This window comes from Erythranthe guttata, chromosome 8 (assembly GCF_056151865.1).
Source record: "Erythranthe guttata isolate IM_541 chromosome 8, IM_541, whole genome shotgun sequence".
In the NCBI taxonomy this organism is placed as follows: Eukaryota; Viridiplantae; Streptophyta; class Magnoliopsida; order Lamiales; family Phrymaceae; genus Erythranthe; species Erythranthe guttata.
This window is the reverse complement of record NC_142540.1, coordinates 7,187,959-7,206,538: the sequence shown is the minus strand read 5'-3', so window position 1 is coordinate 7,206,538 and position 18,580 is coordinate 7,187,959. Positions and strand designations below refer to the sequence as shown.

General features: G+C 35.2%; 1 protein-coding gene and 1 long non-coding RNA gene across 2 annotated transcripts; both read right to left on the bottom strand.

The window, feature by feature from the left end:
• Window positions 1-17: 17 nt before the first annotated feature.
• Window positions 18-553, bottom strand: LOC148768422 (uncharacterized). Its single transcript, XR_016032834.1, has 3 exons — window positions 506-553; window positions 320-419; window positions 18-233 (listed from the first exon to the last, which is right to left on the bottom strand). It is a non-coding gene; the product is annotated as an uncharacterized LOC148768422 (long non-coding RNA).
• A 3,622-nt stretch (window positions 554-4,175) lies between these two features.
• CALS5 (callose synthase 5) lies at window positions 4,176-18,580 on the bottom strand. Its single transcript, XM_088821844.1, has 43 exons — window positions 18,457-18,580; window positions 18,010-18,299; window positions 17,647-17,747; window positions 16,893-17,014; window positions 16,703-16,799; window positions 16,453-16,563; window positions 16,210-16,338; window positions 16,021-16,113; window positions 15,596-15,687; window positions 15,347-15,473; window positions 15,103-15,240; window positions 14,944-15,020; window positions 14,783-14,861; window positions 14,577-14,699; window positions 14,380-14,494; window positions 13,857-14,194; window positions 12,674-12,726; window positions 12,529-12,589; window positions 12,361-12,442; window positions 12,230-12,279; window positions 12,060-12,146; window positions 11,478-11,600; window positions 11,304-11,395; window positions 11,108-11,195; window positions 10,881-11,041; window positions 10,303-10,426; window positions 10,135-10,229; window positions 9,928-10,027; window positions 9,631-9,782; window positions 9,139-9,248; window positions 8,924-9,046; window positions 8,761-8,829; window positions 8,232-8,421; window positions 8,036-8,147; window positions 7,832-7,951; window positions 7,630-7,745; window positions 7,467-7,550; window positions 6,935-7,047; window positions 6,626-6,855; window positions 5,260-6,057; window positions 5,097-5,147; window positions 4,788-4,973; window positions 4,176-4,719 (listed from the first exon to the last, which is right to left on the bottom strand). The coding sequence occupies exons 2-43, from the start codon at window positions 18,191-18,193 to the stop codon at window positions 4,489-4,491; spliced, it is 5,727 nt and encodes a 1,908-aa protein (XP_088677970.1). The 5' UTR covers window positions 18,194-18,299; window positions 18,457-18,580; the 3' UTR covers window positions 4,176-4,488.

Here is an 18,580-nt window from a genome sequence, read left to right as displayed (position 1 = left end):
AAACATAAAAAGCATAACCAAAAAGCATCACCCCTAAGAATACATCGGATTTGTACAAGACTTCTTGTTGTGTTTACCGAGTTCTTTACATCTGCCGCATCTTATTTTCCTCTTTATCTTCTCGCCAATAGACGGTATCCTCTTCTTCTTTGGTCTACCACGACGTGTTTTAAATTCAGGAAGGCAAACACAATACATCATACCTGAACACCAATTTTGTGGAGAACGATAAACTGCAAACAATATTGAACGAAAATTAAGTTGTAAAAACGACAATTAATAAACCGAAAATTCAAAACAACAAACATCAATTGACAACCCTTTGCGTATAATTCAATTTCATGTTGATTGCATCCGACACTTTCTTCATCGATACCAATACATCATACCTGAACACCAATTTTATGGAGAACGATAAACTGCAAACAATATTGAACAAAAATTAAGTTGTAAAAACGACAATTAATAAATCGAAAATTCAAAACAACAAACATCAATTGACAACCCTTTGCGTATAATTCAATTTCATGTTGATTGCATCCGACACTTTCTTCATCGGTATCAATACTCATACCTGAACACCAATTTTATGGAGAACGATAAACTGCAAACAATATTGAACGAAAATTAAGTTGTAAAAACGACAATTAATAAATCGAAAATTCAAAACAACAAACATCAATTGACAAACATTTGCGTATAATTCAATTTCATGTTGATTGCATCCGACACTTTCTTCACAGTACCAATACATCATACTTGAACACCAATTTTGTGGAGAACGATACACTGCAAACAATATTGAACGAAAATTAAGTTGTAAAAACAACGATTAATAAATCGAAAATTCAAAACAACAAACATCAATTGACAAACCTTTGCGTATAATTCAATTTCATGTTGATTGCAGGCCAAAAAAAAAGATTCACTAATTATCAACACCGACTCTCGCGTTTAATTATAATATGATCGTATTGGTTTCTCAAACTCTTCATGATGATCTCATATTTCACTTGAATCGACTAAGATCTGTTTTCCATGCGTCTTACACGATACTCTGCCTTCAATCGTGATTAGTGGGATTTGATTTCCTAACTTTACGTAAATAACTGAATCCCTTAAAATATGTTTATTCAATAAGGGTACTTATGTCTATATATTCTTTTTATTATTTAATTTATATTTTTTTTTTTTGTGAAAGGACTTAGGCCTATATTCATCTAGCAACTAGGACTTCTACCTATATAAGTCCAAAATAAGGGGTGTCTAGCAAATTTCCCATATATATATATATATATATATATATATATATATATATATATATATATATATATATATATATATATATATATATATATATATATATATATATATATATATATATATAAGGGGGTTTTGTGCATAAGTCCCTCACCAAGCATCTTTATTCTTTATTTTCTAGGTTTAGGAGTTATATCTCTTTCACCAATAAGTCCATCCCTTTAATATTTATTATATATAAAGGAAACATTCATATATATGTCAATATTACCATCAACCATTTATACTCAATTCTTAATTGTAACCCCAATTTAATCAATTTTGTCCACAAAAATCCAATTTTGACCACAAAAAATTTAATTTTGACTTTTTTTTGGAGCATACTTTAATATGCTCTAATTTCATCCTTAACTTAATTTAATCTCAATTTGACCCCAAATTACACAAATTATTCAATTTTGACCAAAAACTTTTTTTTCCAAAAAACATTTTGCCGCCGGATTCCGGCGTTGACTTAGAAAAAAAAAATTCTTTTTTTCTTTCGGATTTTTTCGCCGGTGTCCGGCGTTGACTTCTTTTTTTTTCTTTTTTCTGTTCTTTTCTTCCGGATTTTTTCGCCGGTTTCCGTCGTAGACTTTTTTTAGTATTTTTTTTTTATTAAGTCCGGCTAAACGTTGACCGTAATTGTGCTGTCACTGACAGTAAATTAACGTAATTATACTGTAACGACAGTTAATTAACGTAATTGTACTGCCGTTGACAATACATTTATGTAATTGTGTTGCCGTTGACAGTAAATTAATGTATTATTATTATTATTTTTATTTTTTGTTGTTTTTTTTTTTATTTTGTTTGATTTGTTGACAAGTCAACATAATTATATTACTGTCGTCGACAGTAAAATAACTGTAAACACAATAATATTACTGTCAACAACATCAATATTATTATTTTTTTGGGTTTTTTGTTTTGTTTGAGTTATTCACGGAGTAACGTAATAATATTACTGTCTATTATTGTAATATTACTGTAAACACAATAATATTATTGTGGTTGACGGTAATATTACTGTTGTTATAGTAATATTGATGTCAACCACATCAATATTATTATTTTGTTTGGATTTTTTGTTTGTTTGAGTTATTTACGGAGTAACGTAATAATGTTACTGTCTATTATTGCAATATTACTGTGGTTGACGTAATATTACTGTTGTTATAGTAATATTACTGTCACTCACAGTAATATTAATTCTTTTGGTTTTTTATTATGTTTACATTTGTTGAACGGTGAATATAGTAATATTACTTTATTAGACAATAATAATGAGTTTTATTGTGTTAATATTACTCTGCTAAAGATTAATATAGCAATATTACTGTTAACAGTAATATAGTTAATATTACTGTCAATCACAACAATATTGTTGTTTAAACGAAAAAAAAAGTTACAGAAAGAAAAGAAAAAAAATCGAAAAAGTCAACGCCGGAGATTGGCGGGAAAAAAAATTGAAAAAAAAAAAATTGGGTCAAAATTGAATAATTTGTGAAATTTGGGGTCAAATTGAGGTTAAATTGAGTTAAAGATGAAATTGGAGCATATTAAAGTATGAGGGGTTATTTTAGTTCTTTATAAAAATCTGGACCATGTGTGGACTTATTGGTAAATGAGTTTTTTGTCTGGATCTCTTTATGAATAAGTATCCATTGATGGACTTATTTGTAATGATCCCTATATATAAAATATAGATATAGATATAGATAGATATAGATAATATAAATACATAGATATAGATATAGATTTTAATAAGAATTACAATTAAATATTTATAATAAAAAATTATTAAAAAAGTTGGTTAACCGATATTACCCGACCAACCGACTTTTTAGTAAACTGAAAACCATCGACCGACCCATTTATATATGGGTCGTTAAAATTACCGTCCCGACAACAAACTCATCGGCCGAAAGAAATAGGTCAAAAATGAATCGATTGGCCGATAAAACCGATCCATGCCCAGGCACTTTAAGTAGTTGAAATATCCACAAGATGGGCTTTTAGCGAAACCAAAATTCGAAAAAAATTATAATAAAATTTTTAATCTAAAATTTGAATGCTTCATTCACTTATTTCCATTTATCGATTTATTTTCTCTTCTATCAAGCCTTCAAATATTTCAATGATTATTATATTTTGCAGAACCTTTTTTTTCAATTTTTATGCAAAAATTTAACAATGTACCGTGATTATAAACTGTACTCCGATGTAGTGGACCACTCCGATGTCAATAGTAAGGGAAAATTGTAGTTTTGGTCTTTTATGTTGGCCTATTTAAAGATTTAGTCATGTTTTAATTTTGCATGCAATAACTTTGTTAATATAGTAGTATTTTTGGTCCTATATTGCATTTTTTTTATGACGCGACAAATAAATTTGATGGATTTTATTACTTATATGGACAAGGAAAAATTATAAAGTCAACATCTAATTTAGCCTTGATATAATTTTGATTATGTGAAATGACGAATCTATAAACCAAGTTAGATGAACATTTGTAATTTTTAAGCGTCCAGATAAATATTATTTCAATGACTTTTTTAGCTGCATCATTAAACAACCGGTAAATTCAAAGTTTGAGCGAAATAGGATCAAAATCGCTAATTCCACATCGTTATTGCAGTTAAAATTGAATTAGCACAACTTAGAGGACTAAATCTCTAAGCATAACATACAAGACCAAATTTAAAATTTTCCCTCAATAATAGCATATTTTACTTTCTAATAAAATCGTATTTCACTACGTAAATCATTAGTAAACGAAAGTTAGTCCTCGACTATTATATCTCTAGCCTCGTTTAAAGGGAAAAAAAACATGTACTTAAAACGACGACATTAAAATTATAATAACAGTCAAGTTTAAATGTGAAAAACAATATATTTTCGGTCACATTTGATTAGTAATAATATTTGTGTTACAATCGTAGACGTGAAAATGCAACTTTTAAACTAGAGTACATGTATAAGACTATATATAGTTTCATCGTCCGCTAGATATGCTACAATAACGACGACTCCGCTAACGTATAGTTAACAAGTCGAGGTTGTGTATTGTAATCTATATATCCTCTTTTGCAGGGTAAGGTAATATAATGTGAATGATCAAGTAATGAATACGAAATTGTGCGCATATATACGTATATGATAACATATAATAATGGACATGGTCTCTCACTTGTTTTTCTTTCCACCAGCAAGAATCCGTTGAATCTGCAGACCTCTGCTGAAAGCCTGATTGAAGAGCAGCCTTGTTTGGAATTCCGATACGAATGGGAACCAGGCAAGGATTGCCACCGGAGCAAATATCACTAGCCCCATAAGGTACTCATACCCTCTCGCCAGAGCCTTAACTGACCCCCACATTCCCAGTCCTTTCGCTACTGGCCTGCATGCTTGTGCTATCTGTCAGAGGGAACAATACAATATGAGAGAGAGAGAGAGAGAGAGAGAGAGAGAGAGAGAGAGAGTACCAGCAGAAGAGCCCATCCAGTTGGCAAGAAGCCTAATAAGCTGGCAAAGGCATCTCCAATTGTGAGGTCAAGGAATTTGACAAACACGAAAAGTATGGCAATGAAGGAAATTAACAGGAATAGCTTTAGGAGTCTGAAAACCAGCTGGAAATCTGCCCCGAACCTCTGCCTTCCCATCGACACCACCTGCATACATGCAGATGCAAGTTCAACTATTTTTGGTATTAATTATTAAGGTTCAATGCGACAACATGCAATGACGAGGTTTTGATTTCTCCGCATTTTATTATACAAAATAAAGCCACTGACCTTCAAAATGATCACCACGGCAACAATGACCAGCCACGACAAACCGTAAACCTGTAAAATATACCAGTATATAGTAAGTTTCCAGCTTCTCCGGAATAAAATCATAGTCCAAACAAAATCTTTCAAAAATCAGCAAGAGCTAAAGCAATTTCAGATAACTCACAATGATACTCTTGTTTTGCTGGGCGACTTGCAGCTGATAAACAACTCCATACTGGTACAAGAAGAAGCGCAGAGAAAGGATAATTTCCCAGAATCGTCCAAGTGCACCTGTGGACTGAAGATGCTCTTGCTCTTCATCCCACCACGATTCCCAACTCTTGGTCGCGGGAACACCAATTCCACCACGGTTACTCATCCACTTGGCCCAGTCCTCAATGTCATCCACTATCTTCTGCCACTCAAATCCCGAAGGATTGAAAAGAAAGGGAGCAAACAACCACGAACCCACAAGAAACCACATTGAGAAAGTGACAAATATGTAAGCCGTAGAGGTAGGAGTAGCTGCACCATAAGCTTGATAAACTATGAGCATAATCATCAGTTCTAGAGCTTTCGTAAAATGGCTCCTTGAGTACATTCTGTAGTTCTCAGCAAATTTTTCGTGCCTCACAACAAAACCACGCCCAGTGGCTCTGTATTTAGCTCCTCCATGCAAGATTGTTCGCCCAAAGTAATGGAGCTTTGTCCCGAGAGAGAAAGTAAAGAAGACAGATGCTAGTTGAAGCTGCATGATTATGAAATCGCTAGCTGCAGTTCTAAAGCCTCTCTCAAGTCCAATTTCCATAACCATGGGCAATGCCATCAAGAAACCTAGTTGAACAATTGATTGTGATGCCATGACAACCTTGAGAGCGTCATCTCCCCTTGATCTTGCAAACCTGACTATGGTCTTCTCCAGTCCACTGAGAGACAGGTAGAGTCTACCGTACAAGTAAGCATACACTGTAAGGACCACCAGCTGCATATCATCGATAAAAAAACACTTTGTCAATAAAAAAATATTGGCTGGAGGGGACATAACAAAGCAAATTCTTTTCAACTGTTGAGATTGTATGTCATAATCACTAATTAATAACAATAGAATATATCACAATGAATTGCCAGCAGTCTAACCACAAACTTCTATATAGGGTTCTTTGACGACATTACAGAAGATTCTTTTCATAGAGCATTCAGTATATAGTTATCTGAAAATAGATAAGCGCCAGATTCCCTAGGATTAAGAAACTAGCACACACAAATACATAACATTTCTCAGAATATTTTGATCCAGTCTCTGAAGAATATCGATGCAGAATAATGCACAGTGCCTAGCAAATGTTATTTCTATCGATAGGTAACCAAGATAATGGTCATACCCAAGTCTCTTGAAAAGAAATACATTTCCATGTAAAGTATTAAAACATTGTTTCCAAGTTAATATCATGTGATTGAGTATGCCTGGTTTTAAACATGAGAAATCTGAATTAACTCTAGTGTACAGTACCAACAATTATGAATTGCGATTTATAAATAAGACATATTACCATCGAGCTCACGTAAAACCCTGTGGTTGTATAGTAACATGACAGCATGCGGAAGAAGTCAAAACGATGCCCCAGCCTGTAAATATCACGGCTGAGCGTCTGTTCCCCATTACCGCATGCAACTTTGGCTTCAAAAAGTGAGATCTGGTTAAGACCAACATCTCGTCCCTTGCCAACTTGGATATATTCATGGTGAGTAATATTTCCACGCCTTAGTGTTGAATTAAAACCTTCAAGTAGTAACATACATTAGGAACTATGGAAAATGAAGGTATATATTTGCTAGGAAAATATGGGTTCAGATCTCACCAGCAAATATATCCTCACTAAGATTGATTCCCCTTGAAGCTTTGCTGATGCCTCCACGGGTTACGTGAAAAATTCTGTCAAAAACATCTGGGTGCCCATAATGGAATCGTACCCTATATAAAATCAATCAGAGGAATAGGGATCATGTAAAAACTATGATTGCAGCAACCAGGATGAATCATCAAACAATTAGTTGGTATATTAGTGCCTAAGAAATTTGATTTTACGCCATGCAAACATTAGCTTATGTACATCATTCACTGTCCAGTTCAAACTATAATAGCAGAATAGCAAGGGGTTTTACACGTATTAAGCAAAAGAGCAACAACCAAGAGGTGTCATTAGTCTATACATGTCTAATTAAACCCAAGCTTTTACAACATAAATTTCCAACATTTGCTGTACTCATCCTGGCATCTGCCAATGCAAGCAGCAGATTATTAGAGCTACACTATAGAAGATAAACAACTATATCGGTTTTAACATATGCACTGTACAGAAACAAGAGGATGGAAAGAAAGAAAGAACATACTTCAAAGGTCTAGCAAGAACTCTTTGGCCAATGGTGACAAAGCTCGTCTCTTGATTAGACATAAACCAAGCCAATGATGACACACTGCAGATGAAAATATAACAGATCAGAGCTAAACCTGAAAGTTGTGTCAACCTGCCAGAAAGTTAAAACTATATCCAACCTTCCAGTGAAAATATGCTCGCGGACACCCAGGATTGTAGGTGGTCTCACCCCATGATCTTCATTAAATTCCTCAAGTAGATTGCGCATCTTAAAAGCTTCTTCCAAATAATTATCCTAGAAAAAGGCAGCATGAAATTATGTCAATTTGCTAGACTAATTCTTCCAAATAATTATCCTAGTACAGATTTCATCAAATTTACCTGGTTCATATCAATGGTCTGAAGAGCTTCCCCACGCGTAAAAATAATAGCATGGTTTTGGTTTTCAGGCTTCCCTTCTCCTATCTTTGCTGACCCAGGAAGCTTTATACGGTAGATTTCCTTCATAAAGAAAGAATATTGAGTCAGTCTTGGAGTTGAATCGAACTTTTTAGTATTCATTAAGAGCTAAAAGATAACATTTACCTGATCAAGATTATCAACCGCTTTAATCAATACAGAATAATACACCTTCTGGTTTTTCCCACCTTCCCTTTCCTCAACTTCATCTATATAGGCTACACGGAGAGATGGATTACTGCGGCAAAATAGAAAGAGATCATGATTAGCATAAGGATTAAAGAACAACATAATTTTCACATTGATAAATTGTAAAACTTACTTCACCATCAGATTTAAAATGTCAGTTGCACGTCGATCTCCACTCCTTTTCTGATTCCCATAATTCTGGCAGGTAGCGACATATGTAAATTTCATATCAGCTACAGCCTCTAATTGAGTATACATAGATCTTTGACTCTTCTTATCTTCTGCTGATGGCTCGGTAATAGTTTTATAGCCTTCAAGTATCTCTGTTCAATGTACGCAAGAACAGTCAGAAATGAACATGGGTTTCTCTTATAATTACTTAGTAGTTAGCTTCTATGAATACAAAGATTTAGATATAGACACATCGAGTGGTTCGCCGTTGGCTGAACAGTGATAATAAAATTAAGTATACAGTTCTTCACCTTTCTACGAAATAGTTAGGTATAGCTAAATTTTATAGATTCAAATTATTTTACAGTTACTTGCACCACTTTATGCATGTAGTTGGTCCAAAATTGGAATGGTAGTAGTATGCAGATGTTCTTTAGGTCCAATCAGATCCTGTTCATATTCTTAAGCAAATTCGAAAAATTCTCCCTTACCATCTTCTGTAGCCATGTCAAGAAAAGCCTGAAGCTTCAAGGCCCTTCTATAGTACATCATCCCTCTAACTGCATGGCATGCAAATATTGTCAAACAACACGAAGGCTCTAGAGGGAAAACAGAGAAGAGGAGGAATAGAGAGTGAAGAGAGACTCAACAAACCTGTTCGGCTAAGAGTCTGTCCTCTCAAGGAGGCCCAATGGCGTAGTTGCAGTATGTTCTCTTCATTTTCCCAAATATCAGATTCTTTGCAATTTAGACGCTCCATGAAATTGTTCCATTCATCTGAATGAAATATGTATACGAATATCAATGGACAATAACATAATAATGAAATAGCTCAGCTCAAAGTAATTTCCGACTGGAAGTAATCAGACCTGGATAAATCTTTTGAAGATAATATATGATAGATACACCATCTTCATTTTCCATTTCAAGATCACTCTTGGAATAGACAGTCTCCTCACTGTAATATGGAGTAAATACACTGCCATGCCAATTGATATGGTTATTAACGTGAAACACTATTCAGCCTTGATAGCAGATGACAATCAATATACTATATTCGAACAGGTTATTTATAAGTTCAATGCTTCTTGATGAAATTTTATTTGAAAAGAGAAGTTCAATCTCGTTGGAAGAATCAGTGATGAAGTTAGTTAAAAGCCAGGTTTCAACCATGCTTCTTACCGAAGTTTATGCTACTAAATGCAAAATCTCATGCTACCTAAGCCTTATGGTACTCATCATGAAACAAACTAAATATTGTAAGATAGAATATAATATAAGGAGTTTAGAGTAGTCTCCTCTCAATGGTAAGGAGTGGTGTAAATAACTCCTAACAAGATAAGAATGGAAAGTAGATGCACCTGAATGACAGCATTTTGCGCACTCGAGGTGCGCGTGGCATATCCATAAAAAGTGAATTGGCAAAAAATGTTATCCTTCGACGTGCTTCGAGATTTGTGGGCACTTCAATTGCTGATTCTTTTACAGTAAGGAGCAGATAGAGGCGCCGTATCTGTCAAACAAATACATGCAGTGGTGTTTCAATTATTCACCCATTAAACTTTCTATGGAGCTTCATTTATTCACTGGTTGATCTTTCTATATATGAGTTTGTTTATATGTTACAGATATTAAGTTGGGAACTCATTTTCATATACCTGCTCTTCCCATTGTGCTGTATTTGGGGGAGGGAAAACAATACTGGCAAAAAGTTGATTTCCAGAATCCTTGCTACCTTGACCAAGTTCAGCCAGTTCACTGCATTCAAAGGAGGGAACAAATTCATAGTGCTTCACCAAATAAGAAGAAAAAATGTGTTCAGGAAAAAGAGCATAATAGTACTAAATACTGTACTATCCACCAACCGGATCTCGTTCACCATCATGTCACGGGTAACTACTTCTAACATATCTTGCAGCAGCAGAACAACTCTATCTTTCTTGGAAGGTTGACCTTCTTTCTGCAAGGTACAAAGAAGGGTTTAGTTATGAAACACGGAAGAAAAACTAAAACATTGATCACAAATGACTTACCAATATCTCCACAAGTTCCACAAATTTCTTGCACAGATCAGGTAAAGGCTTCATTCTGAAATTTGCAAGGAATGTACTCTTTGATATATGACTTTCAATTTCTTTAATGATGATTCCGATTATCCTGTTCCAGCAAAGCGACATTAGGATGGAATGCAACAAAAAAAATCCCAAAGCCTTTAATACTTGATTCAAGTCTCAACAGTAAATTAAGAAGGAAAAAACAACTATCTTATATGATTTGATCCCCACAAAAAACCATAATTTTCACATTAGGAACTAAATGGAAGATATAACTGAAGTTCTTCAGAGTTGCGTACAATAAAACATTTGAAAATGTTAGGGATAATACTAATTCTACTTCATCATAAATCCTAAAAGGAAACATGACATGGCGTTGGAAGTTGGAATATTTACTAAGAACTTAAAATACGTATAGCTATTCTAATGCCGTGCATATTGAAGTATTGGAACAGGCTGCAGGAACTCATTTCGTGCTTTACAAGCCTAAACAATATTATATCATAAAGCTAATTAATGTAGCTAATAATCTCCTGAACGAGATAAATAAAAATAACCTTTTCTCAGTTTCTCCAATGATCAAGGTATTCAGAACATGTTTAAATGATTCATAGCATTCAATGACAGCACATTTCATATAATCATCAGCACAGATGCGTTTCCAAAGGTCAGCATCCTTGGATCGAAATTGAGCAGCCATATCTAGTGCAATGGGAATCTGCAAAAGCGAATTGTCAAACAAGAATATGGGAAGAACATACAACTAAAATTCTTTGTATTTTACCTTGCTAGCAAGCAAAAAAGGGGGCCACTGAATTATTTTTAGGCTAGGATCGGAGGAGTAAGGAACAAGAAGCAGATCCATCTCCCTGAAGTTAACAATCCAAGTTTAGTTTTATGTGATAAAACGAATTCAAACAGGTAAATTGGAAGAGAGGACAGTATATAAACAAAAGATTAAGTTCTAGGGGCTTTTCCTGTCACTTATGAGATCTTCTTCACGAAAGCTACATATTACATCATTCCACAACTGCGCGAATCTGGCAGCTTCACTTCTTCTACTTGCAGTCTCCTACAGATGGCAGGAAATATGAAGTTTAGAAATGCCATTGCTTGGGAACATGAAATATATGAAATGCTAGAGGGTGAGGAACCTTTTGCAAGTTATTTGAAAGAGAAAACCCTCTTTTCCTTGTTTTCTCAGAAGGGACCAAGTAAGTGTTGAATGCACCAGGTAAAGACTGAAAACGTGACCTCAGCATTCCAAGGGTCCGAATCTGTGACGACCAAATGGATAAGTGAGCATAGAACAAAAACTAAATTGAAGATATACGTAACTTATAGTTAACTAAATATGCTGATGGTGCTATCAGATTGATCCTACAAGTATATGGTGCATATTTTACTGTCATACATCAAATTGACAAGAAAAAGGAAATTTTAGAAAGTAGTTCACAACATTTGTGCTATGAACAGATAACCTTTGTATATTGTATGACTCCTGCTACTACAAGAAACAACTGAAACTGAAGCTTAGGTCAATTAACAAGTTGTATCTGTGTAACGGCCTAGAACTTATCTTTACCCGTCACAATATCCCATTATTTTCAATTTAGTCAGAAGAAAATAAAGTGTCCATTTAAGTATGAATATAAGAAGATAATGAGTTAGCTCCAATATTATTGATTGGAAATCCAAATAATTATTTAGCCAATTGAATTTACTAGCAATCGTACCTCACCGAGACGATCGAAAGCCCCAGTAAAACCTCCATACATGGTGGAGAATATAGCATACCAAATCTGGAGATCCAAGAAGTAAACCTGTACGAGAATCATCACAACAATGAAAAACGGCTTACGGAATCATACTATTTTATAAAAACGCTAATGAAAAGAAAGCGCACCAAGATAACCGGCGCCCATATTGCAGCAACAGCTCCATAATTGTGCTTAGCTGCATTTGCAATTATTCGAATGTGTAAAGTCCAGTAGATGATTCGGGGAAAAAAGAAATTCAGCACATCTAAATACATACCATGCGGGAAGAATTCGTGCCAAGCATAATCAACGTGGTGAATGTTCATTATATCTTTTGTGGGCTCAACCATAGGTTTTATCTGAACCAAACCAGACACTACAGTAAGGAAAAAAACTGCTCCCAATATCTTGTATTAAATTGAATTGATGAAGGATGTGAAACTACCATCAAAAAATAGCTAAAAGCAAATTTTGAACATAGAAGCAGCACCCAGAACAGAGTGTATCTGTTACCAATTACAACATAAAAACCAGAGTCAGTCTCGGACATGTAAACAAACATATTTAATGAATAGGGAACTTCTATATACCTGATAAGTGAAAACTGGCTTTCATGCATTCCCCTTCCCACATAGATTCTTGGCTGCAAAATTATAAGTTAATTTTTTACAGATACATCATATACTAATACTCAAGAAACTGATAGATACATATAACAGTATAAAGAATGCTGCAGGATACAAAGACAAGTGTGACTGTGAAATAGAGTCATAAACAAAAGTTCTTTCTACAGTTCTTAATGCTTATTTGGGCATTGGATTATTGTAACGAGAACGTTTAGGATAAGACTTTCATTTTCTTTCCATGGAAGCACAAAACAAATGTTGCTTCAAAAAATAATTATGAAAGACAAGTACTCAACCACATCCATAAAACTTTTAAAGTCATTACTTTATTGTCCAAAAGAAAAAATGTGATGGTATACAGTGTTTAATGTTCTTAAATTTCGTTTTCACTTTTCTGCGATTAACTGCTATATCAGATCATATTATGAAAAGATAATGCAAAAAGGTCAACTATTATATGACAATATAATTGATAAGTCAACAAAACCAATTTGTTACAGTAGTCAAACAAAGTTTAGATCAACAAACTGCAATACTGAAGAACAGCAGTACATTGCTTTGTGATTAGACAAACAGTTAATACTTCATACTGCTGCTGGGGAAAACTGTACAGCCTAGTTCTGATTTGCTGACTTCAGTTGACAATAATATTAACTTAGTTTTTATTGAAATATGCCATCACACAAAATCATAAAATAAAATGATCATATAGGCAACTTATCAGAAAATGGCTAGCAAAGCAAAATAAAATAATGGATAATTAAACCAAAGAGGTATATAGTCTTCATCAGAAGTTAAACCAAGATTTGGAGCATCTACTTGCCCACTAAAATGTACATGCATTAGAGTACATAATGAATGGCCATTGGTTCTTGCCTATATAAAATATTGATGCATTTCTGATATTGGATAATGAGAAGCGCTGCAGAATCTTAGTTTTTATCCAGCATGTACTCTAGTTAAATAAATATTGTTGGAAAAAGCCGTACATTGATGAAACTGATCGTCAAAGATTAATCTCATATTTCTTGTTAATGACAGCCAACAGAATGATACAGATATTACGGCACATATTAGTTGATTTCAACATAAGCATGAGCGAGTGCTTGGTTAAGAGTAAAAAAGAACGAGACAGTAACAGATATACCTGTGACCACCATAGGAGAAATCTAATAATAAGCCAATCGGAGTTCTCAATCCAGCGGCGGAGCATTGGGAAAACAAATAAGACTGCAGCCAATAAATTTGGTAGCAGATATAGAGCTACCGCCATGATGTACAACGGAGGCACACCCTTGAGTTTATCCAGGAACACAAGCACATTTTTTATTTGGGAAAATGAAAATGATTTTGTATGGATCAAATAGCACAGGGGAAGGGTGATGGACCAGGCGAGGCTGACAATTATCTTCAGAACATTTCTCAAAACCGTAGTGAACTTCCATCTGAGATACCCTGGGGGGTTCAGAACAAGGTCCAAAATACCTATAGGAGTTTCAAAAATTGATGTTTCAATCAAATAAGCACCAAAAGTGAAGGCCTAAAACTTAATTGAAATTAACTTGTTCAGGAAAAGAGTGTATGGTAATTTCAAAAGATGAAACTACAGTTGACAAAAACAAATAACACCTGAAGATTGTCCTACGATATAAAAAATATAAATTACATACTTTGAAGGAGGCGAAGCAAGGATGCAGTGATAAAAATGCTAGACAACTTGTATAAGGTATCCTTCTGGAAGACATCGAATATGGAAACATTACTCCATGCAAGGATTATCATAACCTGCAGTTGAACAAACGAACATTTAGCACAAGCATTACCACTTCAACTGGGTTTTTTCGTTTTTCATTGTTTTTTTAGGTACCTGTAGAGCAAGAATGAGAAATGTCCATAGACGATCAAAACTTCGGAAAATGTGCCAAAACGTCCGAGTTTCCGCAAAGAATGATTTTCCCAGCGTTCCAGGCTTCTTCTGAGCACGTTTCCCCTGAAAAAAACAGTCATGCTAAGCAGACAAGGAACATCTGAGTTCACCCGACAAGTTCATTCCAGAAAACCAGCATCATTTACCTGTGTTACATCTCTTGTTGATTTGAAAAACTCACCATCATCACTCATTGGCCAGCCCAATTGGAAGCAATCTGATGACCTATAATAGTTCACCAAATCATACTTGCACAGAATTAAGTCGATCGCAACAACGAACATTTACTTACAAATTAACTCTTTACCAGAAATATTCATTCAAATCGTCGTAGTTACACCAGGCTGTATGGGGGGCTTTTCCATTCTTTCCTTTCTTGGACTCCTGGAGCAAGATAAGCACTCCATTTTGTTATTTTGAAGACAAACACTCGGTTACTATGCCTTTTATCTGAGCAAGAAATTACCTTTTCAATTACTCGATAGATGGGCGTGATAACCTTCCTTAGGAAAGATTCTTCATCTCCACCATAAGAAGGCTTGATGTTTTCTCCCGTGACAATACTGACATTTCCAGCTAAGAGTCCATGGAGTTCATATGCCATCTGAACATGCGCTCATATATTTAACAATATTGCTCTTGTATTTACATGCATGTCAGGGTAACTATTTCACACAAATCCTAATTTGTTGAACAAGACAAATACTCACATTGTGGAATATGTAACATAGGCACTCTGGCATGAAGCGAACGTTAGCTGCTTCACCCCATATAAGAAGATAAAGGCCCATATAAAGTATCTTTCTCTGTTGCACGTCCACCTCACCCTTGGGAAGCCTAAAAGCAGGTAACATTAAATAAAGAAAATTAAAAAAAAAAACACCAGATCAGTTGACTTGGCTCATGAAAAAAGAAATGTCACAATAGCTGAGGTTTACTGCAGAAATCTATCATTTCACCTTAAGCTGTGTTTTCTTCCCAAGTATTTGCACCATGTCTTGTAGTTCTTGAAAATCTTATTCACGAGTGCATCAACAGCTCGATGATCAAGCTAAGCAAAAATAGTGTGCCTTTAGTTACTCTCCCTGAAAATAAATAAACTCGTGCACTAATGTGTGTAGTATGAGTTACAAACAAAGATGATGTCCAGCATATTAAATAATATATAAGTGATGAAAATCAAAGGTTTGTCATGAAAGGAAGCATGCAGCTAAAAGCATATTTGCAGCAATGCCTATGTGATTTTTAGTAATGATTTACAAAGTGAACCCATCACTGTGGCTAATGCATTAGATGTCAGATGCTCCATAGGATTTATTGTAAAGAGACGAGAAAACAGTAAGGTTTCAATACTTAAAAGAGGAAACAAAAAGGGCATGCATACTATGTTTTGCGGTTCGGGCTTGGGGATTAGCCTTATATGAATATTTGCAAGCAGCAATATCAAATGCTCCCTTTGATTCCTGACATTGTCCCTCTGTAGATATCAAAATAACTCAATGACTAAATATCCTCATCTTTAAAAGTTAACTGATTATTTCATTCTCTGGTTCAACAATTTCGTATGACATGCCTGAAACCCAAACATGGCTCTCAGCCAGTCAAGCAGGTCCAAATCTCCAGCTTTTTGGCGATTTTGCTCAAATGACGCGGGCCATGCTAAGCCACGAGTATTCTGTAAAGCAGTCACAGCAGCTTTCACCTGATATCATCAAAGAAACACCTTATTACTTACGACTTGGAATGTACTATTAAGCATGCACGTCTGTCGTTTAACATGCACATATATCAGTGCCCCGTGGTGCAAATGGATCACCTCTTCGAGTTGCATGATGGACTGTGAAGCCCCGGCTGAATCCAGTGGAAGAATGTTATATGGAGCATAAATTTCTTTCTTTGCCTGGACATCGTTTGCAGCAGCCATAATCTGTAAAAAACAACATAAGTTATATTCTAGGACATCAATTTCCTCCCTCAAACGCAAGAAAGGTGGCTGTATCTAAACTCAATTATAAATTGAAAATAATAATAATGACAAACACTCGTAAAGTTGTATAGAAACTAACCTCAGGAGCTACTTCCTCAACTTTTTCTGTCTTATTAACAGCACAAAGCACTTCAAACAGCACGCCAGCCGTCTGATAAGCTTTTCCAAGTTGAGCTCTGCCACGAAGTTGGTATAAATTTTTATCAGCTTCGAATTAGGTGAATTGTCAAATACTAATAACATTTTAAAAAGAAGTCTGTTAACAGCACCTATCAGCTTGCTCCCCCTTGTTAAGTGCCAAAACATAGTGCTCATAATATTGCTTATAGAAGCTCTCAATTTCTCGAGCATCCGTCTTCTTGACCCGGTGAGCAAGAGTTGATGCATTGTCCTGAATACAAATTTACCAACAAACCATCGATCAAAAATCTTCATGGTTCTAACATCCATTATTTGGGTGCTCCCCAGGAACTGAAAGGGCTATAAAAATAAAAGAAGCAGCAAGGGTAGTAAAATCTCCCTGCACCAGAATGCATAGCTTATCTAAAATTGTACTATATACAAATAATGATATGAAATTAAATATTTTGCTCTATTATAAATTTCTTAATTGCTTTTCATCTGACTTAAATATATATATATATTCCCACCCTCAACTAAAGAACTCTCGGAACAAGTTTTGGCTCTTACTCCTGTATGTGAGTGCTATTACCTCACTCACTGCCCAAAAATAAGTATGAAATTATTAAGCCACCAAACAACAAGACCATTAAAATGGATTAAGAAATTTCAGAAACATACTAGGCTTCCAGAAGCAACTCTTTTCTGTTATGGTGTCATATACAGGGGTTCTACTATTGTACAATGTATCAATATATACATTTTTCTAGATGAAATAGCTTGTCAAATGCATACGATGTTAAAAATATTGATCGTATATTTTTTTCTTATTATTAGTATTGAACATATATCCAAACAAGCATATCATAGATATATACTAAACTTAACAAAACATAAATGTACCCTTTCTAATCGTTGGTGTAGACTAGTTTTAAACTGTCGCACACCACGTCCACTCGAATTAGGGTCCAACCTGTGCGCCTTCTCAAATGCATAAAATCGACCTATAAAAATAAATCATATCATCACCATCCAAAGGAATTAAAGACATTTACCAAAAAACTATAAGAACTTATAAGGAAAGATGAACATGAACAGGAAATATATAATTGATTATAATAATTAACAGTGCTCTTATTCTAGAGGCTTAGATACAAATTAAATCTCCAACGCAACAGCTGTATAAATATAGCAATGATATTTGTGCAAAATGAAAAAAAAATAAAAAAAAATGGGGAAAGTAATTTGACGATGAAGGGGACGCACAGAGGTAGGCAACACGGGGGCGTTCATTCTGGATCTCGGCGGCGACGCGGAGAATGGGGGCAATCGACTGCAGGGAGGAAGGCACGACCTCATTGTCAAATACCTCCATGGAGAAGGTGGTGGCGGCGCTGCGCGAGGCCCGCCGCGTCAGAGACGGCTGCTCGTGGTTTCCGTTGGCCGTCATCTTGTATGATTCGCTCTATCGAGGACCGCGACGACCAAAGCCCTCGAAAGCTCAGAGGAGCCGCAGCTCTCTCTCGCTCGCACTATTTAGCCTCCCCCTTTTTTTTCTGATCGATCGACCGCCGCCATGCACCACCGCCCAAAACACAGCCAACAGCAAAAACAAAAAAAAATTGATTAAAATTCACGAACGCAATTCCAGAAAATACAACATTCGTGAAATGAAATCCGAACGAAAAAAGCTTACGATCGAAAGGAGCTTACAGAGATAATGGTGCGTGTTTGTGTGTGTGTGTTGTGTGTGTGAATGTGGAACGGAACGGGAATGTATGTCTAGAGAGAGAAAGTGAAAGGGAGGTGCTAACTATCGTTAGCGCGGGGCTAAACG

Excerpts from the sequence above, each read along its gene's own strand:
- CALS5 (XM_088821844.1), bottom strand. The coding sequence starts at position 18,193 with ATGACGGCCAACGGAAACCACGAGCAGCCGTCTCTGACGCGGCGGGCC. Across the intron at positions 14,495-14,576 it reads TTCTCATTCTTGCTCTACAG|GTTATGATAATCCTTGCATG; the intron begins GTACCTAAAAAA and ends GTTCAACTGCAG. Across the intron at positions 11,601-12,059 it reads CTTTCGATCGTCTCGGTGAG|ATTCGGACCCTTGGAATGCT; the intron begins GTACGATTGCTA and ends TGGTCGTCACAG.